We start from the raw sequence: 23,089 nt of genomic DNA, 5'->3' as shown, positions 1-23,089 counted from the left end.
ACTCTCTGCAGTGCTCCCTAACACCACACTGGGTTACTGGACTAAGCACCACTCTCATTGCCTCCAGGCTGTGTACTGTGTGGGCCCCTGAAAGGAGGCCAGGCTCAAGGGTCGGGCAACCATGCTGGGGTGGCTGCATCTGCCGCCTTCCCTGATTCCTGCCATTGCATGTGCTCCTGGACCCTGCCCACGGGCCAAGCTAGGGTCAGCATGGCATGCAGGGTCCCATAGCAACAGTCACACACACAGCAGGGTGCCCTTCCCAAGCTCCACCTACAACACAAGCTTGTATTTGAAGACAACAATAAGCCACACCTTTTCAGCCATTGAAGATGTGGGTTATTGTTCGTAGATGGGAATTCGTTGGACTTTAACCTAACTTTGTGTGTTTGTACCACTGTTTTAGTTAATAAAACATGCGATTTGGGATTTCATTTCATGTCAATATTCCTTCACCCTGGGCACTTTACAAAGTTGAGAAGTTGATGACGATGACTCAAACCATGCCATTGCTGTGGAAAAGCTGGTATTTTGAGTTTTTCCTTCAATTTATTTGCAAGTTCCAGGAAAAAAAACAAACCTCACAAAACAAATTTTAAAAGTACAAATATTGGGAATGCAACATTTCCATCACAGCCAGTCATCTCAATACCATCTCCATGGCTCAGAACATAGAGGTTAACCAGTGTGTTATCCACAACACAAATATGGGACGTGTGACTCTAACTCACAGCTTCCTTCGCATCCCAGTGGTGTTATTGCCAAGTTACTCCAGCTGGGGATCTGGGCCATTGACTCCAGTGAAGCTACAGTCAATTGACACCAGCTGGGGATCTGGCCCCATTGAATCTGTTGGAACTATACCTGATTTATGCCCGCTGGAAATCTGGTTTAGCAGACTATACCCCTTGTATTGTTACATCTGCAAGCTCAGATATCAGAGACATAGACTTTTTACTAGTGACCCGAACTCAATGACTGAATAGTTTAAATGTTTTGATTCCAGCCTTTCAACCTTCCACTGGATGAAAAGTTTTTCCTTTCCCAATGCAATTCTGCCTGGGGAAACTCCCAGCCAGCAGATTTTCTGCCTTTGTCTGTGAGATTAAAGACCCCTCAGAAATCGAGAGAGAGAAATCTAGTTGAGGAGTGAATTCTAAGTGGATTATGAGACAATACAGCACAAGAATGTCTTTTTGACATTCACGGTGCACGTCCGACTGGGTTCAACCACAGGTTGTGTTGGCTGGGCCATGTATAACTTTCATTGAAAAGAGTCGGTTGGAACTCTTCTGATGGCATACGTCTCCTTCAGAAAATGCCATTTCATTGAAACTGCCATTTCATTGAGTGGAAATGCATCAATTTCATTTAGGAAAAAAACTGGAACAAAATGCTTTGACCTTTAGCAGAACATTTTGATTTCCCATTTCCAAATGACGTTTCCTTTCAATTTTTTAAATTACGTATTACATAATATTTTTAAATGGTATATTATGTTATATAAGAAAAAATGAAAACGTCTAACCCAGAACAAATTGTTTTGGTCAACACTAGATGTTCCTTCCCCCCTTCCGCATGGATTTTGTTTTAGGGAAGTTTTAAATTGGTTTCTTCTGTTCTAGAATGGATGTTCCCCCCCCTCCAAAAAAATCAAAGAATTCCCCATGAAATGGAAAACCATCCTGATCCAGCTATGAGTCCACCGTGTCTCTGCTTTAGCCCAAGCAGGAGAGGCAGGTGCATGTCCAACTGTGTTTAACCCTCTGGTGCCCTCTGATGGCCGGGCAACATATTGTGGTTTGTAATTCCCATCATGTCTCTGAGTTAGCACAAACATTGGAGGCTTCTGATGTTAGACCCATAGTCCCCACGGCGAGCACCGTTATGTGGGTGTGGTGGAGGGCTGCAAGACTGTGTGGGTCCTTTGGTGCTGCAGATAGCCTGAGCTCTGCCGGAAGCTCTTGCCGCATTGGTGGCAGCGGTAGGGTTTTTCACCAGTGTGGATGCGCTGGTGGGTGAGCAGGTTGGAGTTCTGGCTAAAGGCCTTGCCACACTGCGGGCACTTGTACGGGCGCTCACCGGTGTGGGTGGTCTGGTGCTGGATATAGGTGGAGCTCTGGCTGAAACCCTTGCCGCATTGGTGGCAGCGGTAGGGTCGCTCCCCAGTGTGAGTGCGCTGGTGGGTAACCAGATGGGCGCTGCGCCCAAAGGCACGCCCGCAATCTGGGCACTTGTAGGGCCTCTCACCGGTGTGTGAGGCCTGGTGAGTGATGAGGTTGGAGCTCTGACTGAAGGCCTTGCCGCATTGGTGGCAGTGGTAGGATCTCTCACCTGTGTGGGCCCGGCGGTGCTGGGCCAGGGCTGAGCTCTGCCCAAAGCATTTCCCGCACTCACCGCACTGGTATGGTTTCTCACCAGTGTGGATGCGGAGGTGCTGGGCCAGTGTGGAGCCCTGTGTGAAGCTGCGCCCGCACTCGGGGCACTGGTATGGCTTCTCCGCCAAGTGCACGCCTTGGTGCTTGAGCAGGGATGAGCGCTCCACGAAGACCCGTCCGCACTGGGGGCACTCGTGGCGCTTGACCCCTGCATGCACCCGCTGGTGGGTCAGCAGGTTGGCATTCTGGCTGAAACCGCGGCCGCACTGTGGGCAGCGGTAGGGCTTCTCGCCCGTGTGGGTGCGCCGGTGCGTGGTCAGGTTGGAACTCTGGGCGAAGCGCTTGCCGCAGTCAGGGCACTGGTAGGGGCGTTCCCCACGGTGAATGCGCTGGTGCTGGCACAGGGCTGAGCTCCAGCTGAAGCGCTTGCCGCAGTCAGGGCACTGGTAGGGACGGTCCCCGGTGTGGGTGATCTGGTGCTGCAGCAGGTGAGAGCTCTGCCCAAAGGTCTTGTCACACTCGCTGCACCGGAATGGCTTCTCGGCTGGCTGTGGGGCAGAGGTGAGATCTCCAAGCACATCCAGCTGAGGGGCAGGAGAAGGAGCCCCAAACTCCTCTTCTTTGTTGCACCGTATGGGCTTCTTGTCCTGCTGGGGGTTAGCAGTGGAATCCCTGAGTACCTCGTCCCCACAGCCAGTGGAGTCTGCCAGGTTCTCCCAGAGGGGAAATGGGCACAGGGAGCTGTGGGCAGAGGGGGCAGAATGAAACGTCCTGACAGTGTTGGCACCTTCCTTGCTCAGCGTCCTGTCGACAGCTGGAATGAAGAGACAATCCACATCAGAGTCAATGCCTGAGTCAGTCTGTTGTTATAACATCTACTGCAGGGGCACCTATGAGTGGGGATGGTGCAGGGCTCATGGCACTGGACCAGGAGTCAGGAGATCTGGGTTCAGTTTCCTGCTCTGAAATGGACTTCCTGAGTGATGCTGGGTGAACCTCTCTGGGCCTCAGTTCCCCACCTTTAGTCTGATCCTTCCCAGCCTCACAGGGGCTGTGTGTGGCTAAACTCATAAATGACTGTGAGGTGCTCAGACCCAGCACCGGTGGGACCAGATAAATAACATGGATAGATATATGTGCCCCGCTGGGCCGGGCACTGCAAAGACAGAGTGATGGAGAGTAAGACTCTGTCACACTGGGTGGTGCACAGGCACCCGAGAAGTGAGATTGGGATGCTGGGCACTGCGCGGGCACAGAGTGACTGAGTTCAGTGGGGTGGGTGAGGCACTGGAACCAAGATCAGTGTGCCAGTAGCTTCACACACAGGGACCGAGATCAGGGACCTGTCACACCAGGCACTGCACAGACACACAGTGACCAAGATCAGGGACCCGTCACACCAGGCACTGCACAGACACACAGTGACCGAGATCAGGGCCCATCATGCCAGTAGCTGCACAGACACATGGTGACTGAGATCAGGGTCCTGTCACGCTGGACGCTGCACAGACACTCAACTGAGCTCAGGGCCCTGTCACGCCAGGCGCTGCACAGACACACAGCGACTGAGATCAGGGATCCGTCATGCCAGGTGATGCACAGACACACACTGACTCACATCAAGGACCTGTCGTGTCAGGTGCTGCACAAACACACACTGACAGATCAGGGCCCTGTCATGCCGGGCGCTGCACCAACACACAGTGACTGAGATCAGGGATCAGTCATGCCAGGCTCTGCACAGACACACACTGACTGACAGCAGGGACCCATCATGCTGGGCAATGCACAGATATGCAGTAAGGGCGGGGGATGGAGAAGTGATTTGTTACCCGTTTCAAGGGGCTCCTCTTTTATGTCACAAAGAAGCTCAGGTTGGTGTCCTGTTTCCTGGAGAGGCTGGGGCTTCTCTTTGGGGATACAGAGCAGCTCACAGTGGGGTCCTGCTGGTTCACCCTTGCCCTCCTCCTCCTGGGATACGCACTCAGGATGGAGCTGCGGCTGGTCCAGCTGGGAACCAGGAGATTCCCATAATGCCCCAGGGGATGCCATCTTCTCCGAGGTCCCTCATTCAACCTTCACTGGCACGCACCGCGACCTGGGGAAGAGCCGAACAGGTCACCAGGGCCTGGGACCCACTGAGGAGAGCGGGCTCTGAGAGGGGAGACTGCAGGGAATGGGGGAGGAGAGCACAGACCAGCAGGAGGCGCTGTGGGAGCTTGGGGGGAAGAGAGGCCAGTAGCCTTGGCTAGAGCCAGGCTGGGTCTGTCGGAGCTTGCCCCAGGCACGGCTCTGCCAGTGCTCCCCAGCCCTCCGCCCCCACTGCCCTAGCCCTGTTCCCAGCTCATCCCGGCCCGGGGCTGGCTGGGGCGGGGGGGTCTCTCCAGCCCGATCCTCTCCGCCCTGCAGCGGCTTCTCCCCGGCAGCGAGTTCCTGCCTCCGCCGCTGTTTCTGTCCCTCCTTCCCTGTGCTGCCCGCGGCCGCCTCTCGCTGCAGCCCGGAACCCCGACTCACCGCCCGGCGGGGGCGATCCCCCCAGACCCCGCTGCTCCCACCCGGGCCAGACCGGGCTGCGGACCCGGGCGATGTCAGGAAGGTCCCTCCGCTATCCTGTCCCCGGCCCAGCTGCCTGCTCTGTTAAGCGGCACACTCAGGAGTCACTGGGTTAACCCTTCCCACCCCAGCCACTAAATATATTGTGAGAAATGGGTCAGATCCCCTCACTGGTGTAAATTGGCCCCATTTCCACTGGAGTCAGTGGGGGCTAGGGGTGACCAGAGAGCAAGTGTGAAAAATTGGGACTGGAGGGTGCAGGGCAATAGGCACCTATATAGGAAAAAGGCTCTGAATTTTGGGACTGTCGCTATAAAATTGGGACATCTGGTCATCCTAATGGGGGCAGATCCCCAGCTGGTGTAAATCAGCAACACTCCATTGTGGGGACACTGATTTACACCTAGGGTGACCAGACAACAAGTGTGAAAAATTGGGAGGGGGGTGGGGGAGTAATAGGGGCCTGTATAAGAGAAAGCCCCAAATATCGGGACTGTCCCTATAAAATTGGGACATTTGGTCACCCTATTTACACCAGAAAAGGATCTTACCCTGGGACATCTTTGACATCTCTGTTAGGCAAAAGCTCCCCAGATTATCTTGCCACCTTTCAGGCCTTTTCTCTGTCCTAGCCTTTCGGCCTATTGGCTGTCTTTCCGCTATTTCGCTGGCCAGATCTCACACTGCTGGCAGCTTCCACACGTGGACTGGAAGTTTCTCCCTCAACACCTGAGAGACTAGACTCCCTCTTAAACTCCTGGTGTATTCTGTGGGCATCCTTCCCCGCCGTTGCAGTAGTTTATAACAGCTTGGATTTAGAGTAATAGTGTTCAAGGCCAGAAGGGGCCATTGTACCCATCTGGGTCAGGCTCCTGCCTAACCCAGGCCAGAGAATCTCCCCCAGGATTCCTGCCTCTGGCCCAGTAACTCCTGGCTGAGCTAGAGCAGAGCTTTAAGAGAGACACTCCATCTCCACGGACAGACTCCCAGTGATGGACAACCCACCTCCTCCCTAGGGGAACTCTCCCAATGGTTCATTCCCCTTCCAGATAAACACTGGCCCCTAATTCCCAGCCTCAATTTGTCTCCCTTCTGCTCCCAGCCGGTAGATCGTGCTCTGCCTAGATTGGAGGATAAGGAGCCCTCTGCTCTCAGCAATCCTCTCCCCATGTCAATGCTTACACTCCACGGCAGTCACGTCACCTCTTAACCTTCTCTCAAGTAAACTAAACCCATTTAACTCCTTTGGTAGCTCACTATTGGCAGGCTTGGCAGAATTTTACTTTTTAAAATAATGTTGATAGATCACATCAGTTTGGTTTGAAGCAATTTTTTTTCAATATTTATTTATTCAATTTTTCACAGTTGTGGGAAATTAGAAGGGTTCCAACAAGGGTGTGTGTGGGGGGGAGATGTCAGACAATAATTATTTAATGATGGTAGACTCTGAGATTTAAAAATTTAAAGCTTTATATTTACTAAAACACTAATGATCAATGTCACATGTCAAAATAGACAATGTATGTAGCCTTAAATCAAACTCTAGTTCCCAAGCAGCATATTTCTTGCCTTACCTATCTGTACATTTTTATTATTACAATGGAAATTGTTTTTCATCTGTGGATGGTGAAACTGACATATATCGACATTTACCAATAAAAATATAATCTTAACTATAGAGCAGGTTTTCCAGACCTCAATTAGCTCCTGTAGCTCTTCTATGTATGGTGGGAGAGCTTTGCTTTGCCAGCAAAGGCCCAAATGCTACTCTCACTTCCCTGTGATTTTCCCCAATAGACTTTTGTGAGAACAGTGTTGTGACACCAATAGACAAGGTGCCAGCTCATGCCAAGGCCTCTAGGCCTCCCTGAATACTGACAAATGCATAGCTGGAAACCACCTCTGTGTTAGCATTGTTAAAATATATATTAGCATCATAGAAATATGTTCTGTGTTTGGACTTTTTAAAACGCTTGTGAGTTGCTGCAGGCATTGAGCTCAGTTATAATATCTCTATCCTCTATTATAAGGTACTATTGAAGGGTTTGCTCTGTAACTAGTAAAGTGTTTGCTATGAAACTGGAAACCTCACAGTCAGGAGACAAGCATTACCAAGTGTGTGATAGTCCTTTACCACGAGAGGTGTCACCTCCTGCCCAACAGAAGAAGGCCCATAGACACCAGACAAACCATTGTGGAGTGGGACATCAAGTGGACACAAGATTTTGTTGATTGTTTTCCCCACAAAGAGGGGACGGGCTTGTCCCAGCAGGGTTTGAACTCGAGGGGAAGGGAATAAAATCCCCATCAAGAAGGAATTGTCAGCACTCTGCTGCTAGGAATTTGGAGATTACTGAGGTTAAGGAATCTGCTTAGCTCCAGAGCAGGTACAGTGCTTGTACATTACAACAGCTTGTATTACTTTTTGGGACCTAAGACTGTAACTCATCTGTGTGTAAGTTACCTGCTTTAACTTTGTGAATAACTCTCGTTTCCTTTTTTCAGTTAATAAACTTTTAGTTAATTACAGGATTGGCCACAAGTGGTGTCTTTGGGGGAAGATTGAAGGTACAATTGACCTGGGGTAAGTGACTGGTCCTTTGGGACTGTGAGTAACCTGAATATTGTGTCAAGTATCAGGGGGTAGCCCTGTTAGTCTGTATCCACAAAAACAACGAGGAGTCCGGTGGCACCTTAAAGACTAACCTGTATTTGTGGGTTTTTTACCCACAAAAGCTTATGCCCAAATACATCTGTTAGTCTTCAAGGTGCCACCGGACTCCTCGTTTTTTCTGAATTCCGTTGTGATTTTTGGTGTCAGGGACCATCTCTCACAAAAGCAGGTTTGCCCGGGCGGCAAGCTAAACGGAGGGCCCACGGCAACTGCCAGTGACACCAGTTAAAGGAGTTGTTATAGCCCTTGAGGAGTTCACATTTGGTGCTTGGTTGGTGAAATCTATAGTATAGAACACACAACCCTTTGGGGCTGTGCCCTGGCTTGCAGCACTCTGCCCTGAGGCTGGCACCCACCTTGATGAGTCGCTCCAAGCAGCTTGACACCGTGTGTGATCTGTGCCACCCAGCCAGCCTCTCACTCCTGCAGGCAGCCAGAGGCCCGGGAGGGAGAGAAATCCGCTCCCTTGACGTCTGGGGAGGGATAGGTTAAACCCACCGAGTTCCTCACCCCGGATCAGAGCAGGAGAAGCCGGCCCGGGATGGGGACGTAATAACTAGAGGGACCTTCCTGTGCCAGCCCCACCGACACTGGGGTCCCCGGCCCGGCTCCCGGCCTCCGTGTGCGCAGGGCGAGTCCCCGGCTGCAGCCCCGGGCCCCGGCAGGGCGGTGAGGGGGGCGCGGGGGAGACGCGTCTCCAGGGCGGGAGGGAAACAGCCGCAGAGGGAGGAAATCGCTGTGGGGACGTAGCGCCCGCAGGGCCGGGGGATCTGAGCAGCCCTGTGCCTGGGACCAGAGAGATCCCCCCTCCCAGCCAGCTGGTCCTATAGGAGCTATAACCGCCCCCGCCCCTTGTCTCTCTGCTTATCCCCTTGGGCAGCGCGCAGGGTCCCCGCTAGAGACGTCTCCGTTCCAGCCGCTGCTGCGCTTGGAGCTCGGGGCATGTCTACACACAGGGGCACAGGGAGGGCGCTGTGCTGGTAACTCCAGAGCACAGGGGCTTCCTACAGCAGTGCCAGGGATGTGGTTTATGTACCTCTCTCAGAGGCAGTAGCTAGGCCTAGGGAAGACTTCTCCCCTTGACCTGGCCACATCTGTATTGGGCCTAACTACACCAGGCTGCCCCTGAAAATGTTTACAGCCCTGAGTGATGCAGCTAGGCCTATCTAATTTTTAGAGGTAGATGAGGCCCCCGGCTTGCAGACTGGTAGCTCTGGCCTCAAAGATCGCTGGTTTGATCCCCACTGCCTGTCACATTAGCACTTCTTCCTCCCAAATGTTTTGTCTTCACGACCCCCATGCTGTGCCCATGGGTCTCCTGGCCCTTTTTCCCATGTTCCACGATCATATGTCCCTCCAGGCAAGAAATTCAAACTCACAGAGCTGTCCTTTGTAACAGCTGTTCAACCCAGCCCTGGTCTCCCCTCTTTTCTATCCTCAGGGCTGGATTTCCACCCCCTAGACCAGCTGTGAGTCCCAGATGGAGCCAGAGGTAGAGCCGTGCATGCTGGATCCCCAGCGCTCCAGTGACAGACGCATCCCTACGGGCACTTCTGCAGGTGAGAGACACTTCCTAACTAACCCTGGCTCCCCAAGACACCGTGAGCCCATCCAGTCGTGCCTCATCTCGTCCAGTTCGGCACTGGAACCAACAGCTGCCACGTCAAAGCGACAGGGGTCAGTTGTGACTCCAGCTGGATAAGTAATCTGAGACATAGGGGATGGATTTGTTTTTTCAGACACACTTCTGTTTATAAATGGCAGGTAAAGTGTTAATCGACGAGGCCCAGATGTTCAAAGCGTGGAACAGGCATGTGTGGTGGGCGGTTATAAGCACTAGGAGGTGTGTAGATGGTTTTGTTTGGTGTTTGTATAGTGCTAGGACAATGAGGTCTTGGTCCACCACTTGGGCTCCTAAATGCTACAGTAATACAAATACATCGCACTAATTGTAATAATAATTATACATCATGGTTTTAAGTACCTTATTGAGCTGCTGGACACTCTTATCTATTCAGTCACCATTCTTCAAGACATCTAGGAATCCTTTAGTCTTATTATAAAGTGGAACCAATTTTTTCTGCCTTGTGAATTCTCAGATTTGTCAAACAAAATGTTTCTCAAATTTCTCCAGTTAAATAGACACACATCATTCAGCCAGGAGTTACTGGGTGGAGGAAGGACTTGCTGGGGAGATTCTCTGGCCTAGGTTAGGCAGGAGAACATAAGAATGGCCATACTGGGTCAGACTAATGGTCTATGTTGCCCAGTGTCCTGTCTTCCGACAGTGGCAGGTGCCAGATGCTTCAGATGGAATGAACAGAACAGGGCAACTTACTGAGTGATCCATCCCCTGTCGTCCAGTCCCAGCTTCTGTCAGTCAGAGGTTTGGGGGCATCCAGAGCATGGGGTTGCATCTCTAATTATCTTGGCTAATAGCCATTGGAGGGCGGACTGGGTGGTTATGATGGGCCCTGCTGGACTTAAACTAATTCTTGGTTGGCAGATCATTCTAACAGTGATTGCTATAGAAGTGTACACAACTCATAAACTGGGCTACATTGGCGAGTTAAAGGGGGTTCCAAAGAGGATGGATCTAGACTGTTCTCAGTGGCAGCAGATGACAGAACAAGGAGTAATGGTCTCAAGTTGCAGTGGGGGAGGTTTAGGTTGGATATTAGGAAACGCTATTTCACTAGGAGGGTGGTGAAGCACTGGAATGGGTTACCTAGGGAGGTGGTGGAATCTCCTTCCTTAGAGGTTTTTAAGGTCAGGCTTTGACAAAGCCCTGGCTGGGATGATTTAGTTGGGGATTGGTCCTGCTTTGAGCAGGGGGTTGGACTAGATGACCTCCTGAGGTCCCTTCCACCCTGATATTCTGATTCTAACCCTGTCAGTCTATCTCCATCCACATTAATCTCTCTGCCCATCTACCCCATGTGTACTTCTCTCTTGGAGAATCCACCCCATTCCTAGGGGGGCAGTTCCAATGGTTAATCCCCCTCCCTGGTAAACACTGGCTGTGGCCAAAAGGGCTAGTGTAGTCCTTGGATGCATAAACAAGGGAATCTTTAATAGAAGCAGAGAGGTTATTTTATCTCTGTATTTTGTCATTGGCCCAACCGCTCTTAGATTCTCCATCCCTGACAGTTTTAAAATCAAGTTGAGATGTTCTTCTAAAAGCTCTGCCCGAGGAATGATTTGGGGGCAGGTCTCTGGCCTGTGTTACATAGGAGGTCAGACTAGATGATCACACTGGTCTCTCGTGGCCTTGGAATCTATGAAGTAATACAGCCAAGGATCTTGATACTGGGTGAAGTTCTCTGGCCTGGGTTACACAGGAGACTGGACTGGATGAGCACAATAGGCTCTTCTGGCCTTGGCATCCACAGGTGAAGTCCTGGCCCCATTGTAGCCCATGGAATTGTGGATTCCAAGGTCAGAAGGGACCACTGTGATTATCTAGTCTGTTCTGCTCTATCACACAGGCCAGAGAACTTCCCTGAGTTAATTCCTATTTGAACTAGGTCAGATCTCTTAGAAAAACCTCCACACTTGCTTTAAAACTTGTCATGGAGAATCCGCCACAACCCTTGGTAGGTTGTCCCTATGGTTGATTACTCTCACTGTTAATAAAGCATGCCTCATAAGCCCTATGGGAGCTGTACTCTGGCCTCCTGCACATCCTGGATTTCAGCCCATGATACTTCAGCCTGCGTGTCATGCTGGGACTCTGGCTCCCAGCCAGCTCCGTCTCTAGAGGGTGGGTTGGGAGGCTGTTTTGCAGCCCAGTGAGTGGTGATCTCTTTCCATGTTGTTCCAGCTGGCGACGAGGCGCAGAGCGGGGACAAGGAGGGGAGTCCTGGCCCGGAGGACGGGGTGCTGTCAGGCGGGTCTGAGTGGGAGTTGTCCCCCAGCCACGACCGGGAGTGGCCGCCGATGACGCTCCCCACTGCTAACTCAAGGAAACCCTACAACTGTGCTGACTGCGGCAAAGCCTTCACCTGGCCCTCGCACCTGGTGCAGCACCGGCGCATGCACACGGGTGAGCGCCCTTACCGCTGTGCCGACTGCGGCAAAGGCTTCGCCGACAGCTCGTCCCTGGTTAAGCACGGCCGGACCCACACGGGAGAGCGCCCCTACACCTGCCCCCAGTGTGGCAAAGGCTTTGTGGACAGCTCGTCGCTCACCAAACATGCCCGCACCCACACAGGCGAGCGTCCCTACTGTTGCCCCAGCTGTGGGCGCGGCTTCGCCGACAGCTCCCGCCTGGCCCAGCACCGACGCACCCATGCTGGGGAGCGACCTTACTGCTGCCCCGACTGTGGGAGGGCATTTGGCCGTCGGGCACACCTGATCGAGCACCGGTACACCCACACTGGGGAGAAACCCCACCGCTGCCACCAGTGTGGCAAAGGGTTCAGCCAGAGCTCCAACCTGACGCAGCACCAGAAGACCCACCTGGCAGAGAAGCCTTTCATTTGTCCACAGTGTGGGAAGGGGTTCTGTCTGCGCTCCCAGCTGACCAAGCACCAGCGGCTGCACAGTCCTGACAACCCCCACCGCTGTCCCCAGTGCCACAAGGGCTTTGTGGACCGCTCACCGCTCCTCAAGCACCTGAGGATCCACACCGGGGAGCGGCCCTTCCGGTGCACTGAGTGTGGGAAGACTTTCAGCATGAGTTCACACCTCACACAGCACCAGCGAGTCCACACTGGCGAGAAACCCCACCACTGCCACCAGTGCGGCAAGGCATTTGCCCAGAGCTCCAACCTGACGCAGCACCTGCGCACCCATACTGGGGAGCGCCCATACAAGTGCCCCAAATGTGGCCGGGCCTTCAGTGATAGCTCCAGCTTCTTGAGGCACCAGCGGCTGCACAGTGGAGAGCGGCCCTACCGCTGCCACCAATGTGGCAAGGGCTTTGCTGATGGCAAGGTGCTGCGCAAGCATCAACTGACTCATAGCAGTGAGCGGCCCTTCGCCTGTGGGCAGTGTGGCCGCGCCTTTGCCCAGAGCTCCAACCTGGTGCAACACCAGGCCATCCACACTGGGGAGCGGCCCCACCGCTGCCACCAATGCGGCAAAGGGTTCTGCTTTCCCTCGCAACTGGCACAGCACCAGAAGCTCCATGCCACTATTATTGTGGTGGACGATGGTGATAATGAACTCCCCTCTCCATCTATCAACTAAGCCCCTCCATTCCCCAGCTGCCCTGGGTGGGGATTGAACCTGGGACTCCTCTGTTGCTTGAATTACCAGGCGAAGAAGGTGATACAGACTTGTAATCCTTTATCCAGCCACTAGAGGGGGACAGGGAGCAGGTTTAGTGCTAGAGCTGATTAAAGGACAGAAAGAAAAAGTTTCACTAAGTCAATCTGGTTCTGGAACAAGACACTTTTTTTCTTTTAATTTAAATTGTTGGTGATATTTCCCCCCCAAAAGTCATGTGACTATAGGAAAATCTCAGCTTTTAAAAAAAAGTCATTTTCTGATCCTCATGGTTGGGGAGAAAAGCTGAGAAAATTACTCCAAATGGCTCAGAATCATGACTAAACAGACCTTTACATTTATGATTTTCAACATCTCATGATGTTTTTAAGCCATGACTATTCTGGAGCTTGGCTCGTGATTTTTGAATGCTTAGAGTGGCCATGCTGCTGGGGTTAAATTTTGGAGATATTTGTGAACCCACTCCAATCTCAATGGAGTTGGTGGAATTTGTTCATGTGTCTCGCAGTTGTGAAGGGTTTAGGAATCCACCAGAGGCTGAATTTATAGCCAGGATTCTAAGGCTCAGGTGTAATTCATTGGCTTAATGCCTGTGGCCATGTCTCCCTCTAGTGCACAACCCTGGCTACTGCAACATCCCACTGCTCACTCACAGCTGGGGGAGTTACCCCTTTAGCTCAGGGTAGCATGGGATCGTGCATTGGGGTTGGGATTGGGGCTAACGGATGAGAGCTGGTCAGGAAATGATTTGTTTGTCCCCATGAAATTTTTTTAATGAAAACATGGTTGGGAAAAATGTGTTTCCTTGAAATTTTTCATCTAAACTTTTGTGGAAAATGTTCAGGGTTTTTGTCAGCAAACCTAAAGCTGAGAAAATTTGGGTTCCCAAAATCCAAACACTTTCCAGGTATTTTTCAATGAATTCCACCAACTTTTCCATGCAATGGAAATTTCTAGGGGAAAGAAAAATGTTTTGTCAACAACAACAACAAAGACTTGGGGGGGGTGGAGGGGGTCGACATTTCCCACCTAAAAGCCTTTGGATGTCCAGCATTTGATCAGCTTTGGAAGAGTCATGTGCCCAAATTCCTTCAGCTCTGTAATAATCACCTTTGGGGGCTGAGACCGCATGGGTTGGTTATACAAGAATAAACAACACATCACAATGGAATTGGCTTCTTGCTTTTCAAGCCTTTTTGGAAGTGTCACACTATTGCTCCTATTTGATTGAAACCTCACTGGTTTTATATATGTAATATGAAAATTAACATTTTCCTCCATTCTTTTCCCAAAACTTTTATGTGTTTATTTTTTTAGAAAACCAACACTTAAAAATAGAACTTAGGGAAGATTAGAAATAACAACCTACATTTTTTGTTGTATTTGTTAAAACACACAAAAAAAGAAAAAACCAAGGAAAGGGTTTTTTTTCAGCAGGCAAAAAACTTTGTTAACTACAGGATTCTAACAACTGTATCACAAATTAAGGGATAGCCATTAATAACCTTAACTCTGCCCTTCAGGACATGTTTTGTTAAAGACTGGGCTACTGTTTTTAGGACTCCACCACTTGGATTTGGATGTTAGGAGTTAGACTTCCCAGATGGGATTTTTCAAAGGAGTTGAAGAGAATTTGGTTTCTAAATTCAATGGAATTAAATTAATTAGAGTGAATTGACATTTTGTAAGCAAAGCATATTCCTGGCGAAAAATTGAGTTTTTCTCATGAAAACGTTATTTTCAACAAAAAATTTTGATTGGTGATTACAAAATGCACATTTCTGTTTAATTTCAAATCGGATTTTTTTGCTTTGCTCTTCTCTCATCAAACACACTTTCTGTCTCACTTCTACTTTCACCCATCATTTGCAGTGAGGAAACAAAGAGGGGAGAGAAAATAACCCAAAAATCTCCAAAGTGAAAACTTTGTTTTTTAAATCCAGACCAAATTGTGATTTGAAAGTAAAATGTTTTTACATTTCTTTCTTTCTCAAAAAAATAACAATTTTCATGGTGAAAACTTTCATTCTTTTAACCAGTTCTAGATCAGATTTCCTGAGGGGATTTCAAGATCTTTTGTATGCTGGAAATCTGCCCCGATTCAAGACATCAGCTGCACTAATAGAAGTAGTGATTTCCATATGCCCCCCTAGGGGTTTACATTGGGACAGATACATGAAGAGCAGCTGGAAGCAGCACAAATCCCAATTTAGACAGTGTTTGGGTTAATCTCTTCTTTCCTGAATCCTCCATATTTATTAGGCGCCACTTTAGAGACACCTATGAACCTCTTCTCAGATGCATCCAGGACTTGGCTGCTTCTTGTTGAAGCGCTGATAGAAGCCGTAATTGCTATGATCCTTTCAGGATTGGACCTCTGTGGCCTAAAAGGTGACCCAGTTTGGGACATCTTTAAAAGGGCTTGATTCTGAATAAAGTGTTGAGCACTTTTCCCCCCAAAATCAGGCCCCCTTTAAGGTATTGAGCTGGGGCGCACACAGCCTCAAAATCTCTAGTCACTTCTGAAAATCTTGGCAGAAGGGATTAAGTCCAAACTCCCAAATATCTGGGGTATTTGTTCGCTTTTAGCTACAGGATTCTAACAATGCCGTCAGAAATGGAGGGATGTGCGCTCAAAACCTTAACTCGGCCCTGGAGGATGAATTTTGCTTTTAACTCAAAGACTAACAATGCTGCAGCAAATTAAGGGATATTTGTGATTAACCTTATCTATGCCCGTTTTAGGTTATATTTATCTGTGGGTTTAGCAGCAACTGCTAGCATCTGACGTAGGGTTGCCAATCTTCCCAGATTGTCCGGGAGTCTCCAGGAATTAAAGATTCATCTTTAATGAAAGATTATGTCATGTGATGATACCTCCAGGAATACGTTCAACCAAAATTGGCAACCTTAATCTCATGAGGAGGTGGGACTTGGATGTTACCATGCTGCATTTGGAGACCTTAATGTGTTCTACTGACCAAACCCTCTTCCAAACTTCTTTTTCTTTGTAACATTTTTCAGTCCCTCCTTCATTTGCACCTTGCCATAAATCCTCTCTGGTTCAGTTACTTGGGAGTTTCTTTATTTTCTCTTTATTCCAGTGATAAGACTTGCGATTTCAATAAGCAGTTCCCTGCATTTTAGTCCTGGTTCTGGGTTGAGTTTTTATTTGTTTCTTTCTTTCTTTGGTGGTTTTTGTTATTGTTTAACAATTTTAACTGAGACATCTTTTCTCCAAACTGCTGGTTGGTCATTTGATTTCCCAAAAGAACAAAAAAAGGTGTCAACAGTCTGCTTCACAATCCCTTCAATGCTCAACTCAGCAGGTTTCATTCCCAGGCCAGTGTCCTTGCCGTAGACTACGCTGTCAAAGCGACTGAGAGAATGTGGCGGTGGTGAGACCTCTTGGGGTCTATTCCCAGTCTAGGGATGGGAGTAAGCGGTACAGGAATGTCTGTGCAGTTGTGGTCCATACAGTGAGCTGTCAGATGCTGTGAATTCTCAGGCCCCTCCAGCTCAGGTTCCCCAGACATCATAACTGGTCTCCTGAGTCTGACATGTTAGCATCTTGTTCCCTCCCCCAGCAGCATTCTGGCATTCATCCAGACTGGATCAGCTGCTCCCTTCCAACCTCAGCACAAACAGATCCTTCCCACATTGGAATGGGGCTCAGCCCCAGATCTCCCCCACAGCTGTTCAGAGTGAATGAGCCAAAGCTATGTGCCAGCCAGACCCCACCATCACCCCAGAGACCCCCAGACCTAGCTCCCCACTCCACCTATAACACTGCCTTCCTGCTATGCTGACACTGTCTCCCTGAAAGAGCAACCCCCCACAAATGCTCCCTGTCACAGCTCCCATTTCAGGAGCAGACCCCATCTCCATCGATCCAATTATTCCCAGCCCTGGGAAGGAAATGGGGGTCTAGTGAGTTAGTGGGGGGATTGGCAAGGGGGAGTCAGGACTCCTGGTTTCTATCCCCAGCTCTGTGGAGGGAGTGGGGTCTAGTGGGTTAGAGTTGGGGGAAGATAGGGTGGTCACTCACACCTCCCCTGAGTACTGGATATTCCAGTACTTCCAGGAATGGGGTGCGCCCTCCCTGCCAGCATGATCTGGGGGGAAATTCCTTTCTGACCACAAATTTGGTGAGCAGTTATACCTCGATCTTCAGTTGGGTTCTGTTCTCTCTGAGCTTTGTGAATCTTTCGTTACAGAAGATCGAAATGCAGGGGCTCCGGCCCAGGGGGCTCTGGGATTGAGGGCTTTGGTAAGAGCGCAGGGTCCTTCCAGATTTCAGAGCTAACCCTCGAGAAAGTCAAGGTCTGCTGAGTCTGCAGGCAGTGCCGCCAGCCACAGTGACTCCAGTGGGGGGAGTGCAGTTTAGAAGAGTGTGAAATAAAGTGTGACTAGGATGAGCATGGCTCAGCAGGTAGCTCTGGGGCTCAGTGTGTCGGCAGACCCCACGTTTAACCTGGTAATAACGAAAACACAACGAGCTGTGGGCTCTTGTTTTTAATATAAACAACCCTGCTGCATAGTCAGCCTCAAGTGGCATTGGGGTGTGTGTGTCTGTGTCTGTGTGCGCGTGCATGAGTGCGTCCGTCCCCTGGGCAAACTGCAGCACTGAGGGCAAGTCCAGCCTGCCTGATACTGGTCCATACAGCAAAGAAGGGCCGCTCTCTAGAGTGGGATTGCCCCTGGGGCACCTCTGAGTTTGTCGCCATGGCGCAGTCCTGTGAGAAGCAGACTGGACCCAGGGGCCAACACTGGCCCTGTCTTCCTTGGGGTGATGAAAGGAGAGAGCTCTGCCCCAGCAGGCCTGGCCTCGATTGGTGGTCGTGGTGGGAGGAGCATTTAGGAGACAGCGCTTCCTACTGGACGGAGAGTTCAGCACCACAGCAGGGAAGAGAGGGCAGGTGCGGCAAGATGCAGGAGCCACATTCCCTGGTGAGCTCTGGTCTGAGCCATCTGATGTTGCTCCATGGGGTGCTGCTTGGCTCAGGGCTGCAGAGAAACCAGCCGCCAGCTCCTGCCTTGTGCTTACACTTGCCATGGTCCCAACCCCCCATGGCCTTTGGCTCCACCTAGGCCTATGCCCCCAGTGACCCTAGCTTTGTCCCGCCCGTCCCAGCAAGGGAGTATCTCCACTCTCAGTGACCACCAGCCCCTGGTGGTGAGTCCTCTGGTGCCTGGCCAGGTTGGAGCTGACCCGGAAAGTGCGGCCACAGTCCTGGCACTGGTAGGGCCGTTCCCCGGTGTGGATTCTCTGGTGCCGGATGAAGTTGGAGCTGCCGGCGAAGGCGCGGCCACACTCCAAGCAGCGGTAGGGGCGCTCCCCAGTGTGGGTGCGGCAGTGCTCAGTGAAGGCAGTGCTCTGCCCAAATCTCTTGCCACAGTCGGGGCAGTGGTGAGGCTTCTCACCGGCATGGCTCCGGCGGTGCCGGGCCAGGGAGGAGACACTGGCGAAGACCGCCCCACACTCAGCACACTTGTAGGGTCGCTCCCCTGTGTGGCTCCGCACGTGCTTGACTAACGCAGCCCGGAGCCGGAAGCACTGGCCACACTCGGGGCAGCCGTGAGGTCGCTCGCCACGGTGGATTAGCTGGTGCCGGCTGAGGTGGGTGGCGCGGGTGAAGCCCTGGCTGCATTGGTGGCAGCGGTAGGGGCGTTCCCCAGTGTGGGTGCGCTGGTGCTCCACCAGTAGGGAGCTGCGGTCAAAGCTGCGCCCGCACTGGGCACAGGAGAACGGCCGCTCCCCCGAGTGGCTGCGCCGGTGAATGGTCAGGAGTGAGTGGCTGGCAAAGCCTTTCCCACACTGGTAGCAGTAGTGGGATCTCTCCCCTACGGCGTGTGTTCTTTGGTGCCTGGCCAGCCCCGCGCTCCCTGTGAAGCTCTCCCCACACTCGGGGCAGCACGAGGGCCCCTCGCCCACTGCATGGAGGTTCTGGTGCCGGCAGAGGTTGGAGCTCTGAGTGAAGCATTTCCCACACTGGGTGCAGCAGAAGGGACGCTCCCCTGTGTGGACCCGCTGGTGCTTCGTGAGGTTCGACCTGCGGCTGAAGCCCTTCCCACACATGGGGCAGGTGATAGAGCTTGGGGTGCCACCCACTGACCCGTCGCTCATGCCACTCTTCACGCAAATGGAACCCAGAGGTCCGGGATCCTGCTGCCCTTCCACCCAGCCATCGCCCCCCTTGGGTCTACAGGACGCATTCTCTTTGCATCTGGCAGCTTCCCTTTCATGCTGCAAAGTCTTTTCCTTGCTTCTATGTGGGATCTCGGCACCTGGAAGATGAGCCAGATGAGAGTCACTGCTGCACTGACGCGCAGAAGAGATGCTGGTGGCAGATCAGGAGTGGCCTGTAATAATCTATGGCTGCTCTAGATGTTTGTCTGCCTAACGTACGGAGGGTTACTGCAGCATCTATCAGGTCAGTCCCATATCCTGGCAGTCGGGATCCATAACTGGACAATAGCCCAGGTCAGAGCTCTTGAGTTGCACACCCACGACTAGCTACCTCTGGCCTCCCACCTCTGGTGGGCCAGACCCACCTTCCCAGGGCTGAGATCCAGATCCTCAAAAGTACTTCAAACTCCTAATTTCCACTGAAATCAATGGGAACCTTTGACAATCTGTGCTTGAATTACTCCCACCACCATGAAGTGGGGAGGGGACAGTCAAAAGACCAAGGGGGAGCAGAGGGTTAAAGAGACACACACTTCCTGAGAGACTGGTTTTGCATGATGGTTAAGGGGGAAAAACTGCCTCCCTGGATCTCCAGAGCTGGAGGTGTCTCAAGGAGGCTAAGCCTGCCTAGCATGGAAGATGAGGGAGTTAGCTACCCTCTCCTCTTTATTCACCTGCTGGAGTGCCAGGAGTGAAATCAAAGGGTGGCCCCTCACAGATGGCTCCAAGTACCCTCACCTTCGTGGATGCCTTTTTGCATCTCCTGTTCCTTGGAGCCCTGGGGATGTGGGACTTGCAGCTCTTCCCATCGCTTCATGTGGGACATGAGGTCGGGTTTGGGAATGGGGACGCCTGCCCCTGGAACAGCAGAGAGGAGGCATCGGAGATTAATCACAGCACTGAGAATTTCTTATTGTCACTAGCAACAGTAGCACCTAGAAATCCCAGCAGAGATCAGGGTCCCATTGTGCCAGGGACCGCACAAGCACCCAACAACCGAGTCTGGGGCTCTGTTGCCCGGGGTGCTGCACGAGCACGCAGTGGAAGACACTCCCTGCCCTGAACACCTTCCTGCTGTCTACTCTAAATAGACAAAGTGCAGGAGTATGAACTGAGGCCCAAAGAGGAAAGGTGATTTGTCCAAGGTCTATAGCAGAACCATGACTCAAACCCAGGAGCTGGGAGTCCTTGCCCAGCACTCAGCCAGTGTCTGTGTCACCAGTTCCGTCCATTAAAAGTTGGGCTGTCAATTAATTGCAGTTAACGCAAGCAATTAACAGGAAACAAATTAACTAGATTAAAAAATAGTCCCGATTAATCACAGTTTTAATCACACTGTTAAACAATAATAGAATGCCAGTTTAAATGTATTATAAATATTTCTGGATGTTTTTCTACATTTTCAAATACATTGATTTCCGTTACACCATAGAATACAAAATGCACAGTGCTCATTTGATATTAGTATTTTTGATTACAAATATTTGCACTGTAAAAAAGACAAACAGAAAAAACGGTATTTTTCAGTTCACCTCATACAAGTACTGCAGCACAATCTCTTTATTGTGAAAGTGCAACTTACAAATGTAGAATTATTATTATTACTTTAGAACCTACAAGTCGAAGTATGAAGAGGCATCCTAATGTTTAGCATATTTGGCACATAAATACCTTGCAGCGCCAGCTACAGCAGTACATGTGAATGTCTGTTCTCACTTTCAGGCGACATTGTCATTAAGAAGCGGGCAGCATTATGTCCTGTCAATGTAAACAAACTTGTTTGTCTGAGCGATTGGCTGAACAAGAAAAGGACTGAGTGGACTTGTAGGCTCTGAAGTTTTACTTTGTTTTGTTTTTGCAGGTAGTTTACGTAAAAAAAATAATTCTACATTTGCAAATTGCACTTTCGCAATAAAGAGGTTGCCCCACAGTAGTATGAGGTGAACTGAAAAATAAAGTGAGCACTATGCGCACTCTACACTTTGTATTCTGTGTTGTAATTGAAATCAGCATGTTTGAAAATGTAGAAAAACATCCAAAACTATTTATAATAAATTTAAATTGATATTCTATTATTGTTTAACACTGCGATTAAGACTGTGATTAATCGGGACTATTTTTTTAAACTCGTGATTAATTGTAATTTTTTTTTAATAATTTGACAATCCCGGATAAAAGATATTACCTCACCCATGTTGTCTCTCTGCTATCCTAGGACCAACACAGCTACATTGCATATCACAAGAGACATAATGTCCTCCTAAACTGGCATTACTTGGGCACAGGATGCCTGGGGCATTGCTAATGGGTAGGGCATCTGATTTTAGGTTTTAGCTGATAAACACCCACAAAACACCCCAATACAAAGAAATCAAACATTGGAAGGGTTATAAGGGCTTGTCTAGACGGAACAGTAATGTGCACTACAGGAGTATGATTTCTCAAATGAACAAATATGTTGAGCATTAATTGGTCCACATGGATCCTGCTGGTGTGCACTAGAAGCTCCCTAGTGTGCTCTAACATACTGCTGTTTGAAACAGTGCTAAGTAAATGTGCACAAAGGTCCATAGCAAATAGATTACTCATTACAATACATACAATGAGAAAGCCCTGAAACCCCCCTCCCCCCATTTTTTGGATATCTACACAGAACTCAAAAATTGTTAAAAATAACACCTGAAAAACTGACGTCAGTGAACCCCAAAAGCAGAAACCCCACTAACAGGTCACTGAGGGCCCTCAGTGCTGGCCCAGCCGCTGTTCCCACCACGTGGGCATCTAGAGGAGTTGGGCGAGTCCCAGCTCCAGCCCCCACACCACAAACTCACCCTTGGTAGACTGCGTGGCCAGGGAACAGGAGAGGGAGTCATTGCTCCACCAGACACCAGCCCCCCTCCTTCATGCCTTCTCCACAGCTGGGCTGCCCCTACGCTTCCTCCTCCCCACAGCCTAAGTCAGCCCACACCCGGGATCATCGCTGGCACAGCCACTCCCCCAGGCAGGGCAGGGCCTGTCCTCGCCTGCAGGACAAACCCCGGGGCTACCCGGGTGTGTGTGGCGGGGGGTGTCTCCGGTCCCAGCCGCGGTTGAGCTCCGATCCCACCCGGCCCCGCGGCCGCTTCCTCCAGGCAGCGATTTCCTGCCTCTGCTGCTGTTTCCCTCCCTCCCGTGGCCGCCTCGCCCCCACTCACCGCCCAGCCGGGGCGATCCCCGGGGCTGCAGACTGGGACTCGCCCTGCGCACACACTGGGGGGAGGGGAGCTGGGCTCGGGACCCAGGTGTCCGGGGCTGGTACAGGAAGGTCCCTCCGCTATCCCGTCCCCCTCTCTGCTTCAGGCTCCACTCCAGGAGCTTGGTGTCTTTAACCCATTCATGCCCCGGCTCGCCGGGGAACGGGGATGTAAACCAGAAGGGAGACTCCTGGTGGGAGGATTTGAACCAGGGGCAGCGAGCGCAGAGGCGGCAGCGTGATACAGAGTCAGAGACAGCCCATAGGTTACGGCTGCCACAGCTGAGAATAAAACGCAGCCTCCCCCCCCGCTCTAATTAACTAGCCTCCATTCCCCCCACCCAAGAGAACCCAGGAGTCCTGAGTTCCATTCCCCTCCCAAACCACTAGACCTCATTTCCTCCCAGAGCCAGGAATAGCCTGGTCAGCTGAGTCAGGGTCTACCCTGACATGGGGGGGCAGGGTTCTGACGGGAAGTGCAGTGTGTGTGTGTGGTGGGGGGGACATTGTGTCTCCTGGGAGATCAAGCAGTGTCAGCACAACAGGAAGGCACAGGGTTACAAACAGGCGGGGAGCCAGCTCTGGGGGAAGGGGAAGGGGAATGGGTCTGGCTGGCACATAGCTGTGGCACATTTACTCTGGTGGATGTGGGTGAGATATGGGTCTGAGCCCTACTCCAATGGAGGAAGGGCCTGTTTGTGCCTTGGTTGGAGTGGCTGAGTCTAGTTTGGAGGGAGGGGGCAGCCCCAGGATGCTGCTAGGGAGGGGATAGGCTGCCCCATCTGTCCAAACCCCGCTGCCCAGCTTTGGGTGGCCCCTTAAGCTCACAC

At 51.2% G+C, this 23,089-nt stretch overlaps 2 protein-coding genes across 4 annotated transcripts; one reads left to right on the top strand and one right to left on the bottom strand.

The window, feature by feature from the left end:
- Positions 1-1,397: 1,397 nt before the first annotated feature.
- Positions 1,398-22,526, bottom strand: LOC127052916 (zinc finger protein ZFP2-like). Its single transcript, XM_050957062.1, has 5 exons — positions 22,222-22,526; positions 19,766-19,885; positions 18,035-19,125; positions 9,347-9,352; positions 1,398-2,857 (listed from the first exon to the last, which is right to left on the bottom strand). The coding sequence occupies exons 2-5, from the start codon at positions 19,851-19,853 to the stop codon at positions 1,886-1,888; spliced, it is 2,157 nt and encodes a 718-aa protein (XP_050813019.1). The 5' UTR covers positions 19,854-19,885; positions 22,222-22,526; the 3' UTR covers positions 1,398-1,885.
- Positions 7,842-14,008, top strand: LOC127052794 (zinc finger protein 501-like). 3 transcript variants are annotated; one of them, XM_050956868.1, is made up of 3 exons: positions 7,842-8,274; positions 9,047-9,164; positions 11,429-14,008. In XM_050956868.1, the coding sequence occupies exons 2-3, from the start codon at positions 9,086-9,088 to the stop codon at positions 12,796-12,798; spliced, it is 1,449 nt and encodes a 482-aa protein (XP_050812825.1). In that variant the 5' UTR covers positions 7,842-8,274; positions 9,047-9,085; the 3' UTR covers positions 12,799-14,008. The 3 variants fall into 3 exon arrangements, with proteins under 3 accessions (XP_050812825.1, XP_050812824.1, XP_050812826.1); XM_050956867.1 differs by lacking the exon at positions 7,842-8,274 and having other exon boundaries at positions 8,283-9,164; XM_050956869.1 differs by lacking the exon at positions 7,842-8,274 and having other exon boundaries at positions 9,074-9,369.
- Positions 22,527-23,089: the final 563 nt, after the last annotated feature.

The sequence above is a fragment of the Gopherus flavomarginatus genome, chromosome 5 (assembly GCF_025201925.1).
Source record: "Gopherus flavomarginatus isolate rGopFla2 chromosome 5, rGopFla2.mat.asm, whole genome shotgun sequence".
Classification (NCBI taxonomy): domain Eukaryota; kingdom Metazoa; phylum Chordata; order Testudines; family Testudinidae; genus Gopherus; species Gopherus flavomarginatus.
Note: the sequence above shows the minus strand (reverse complement) of the source record. Positions and strands in the feature narration are given on the sequence as shown.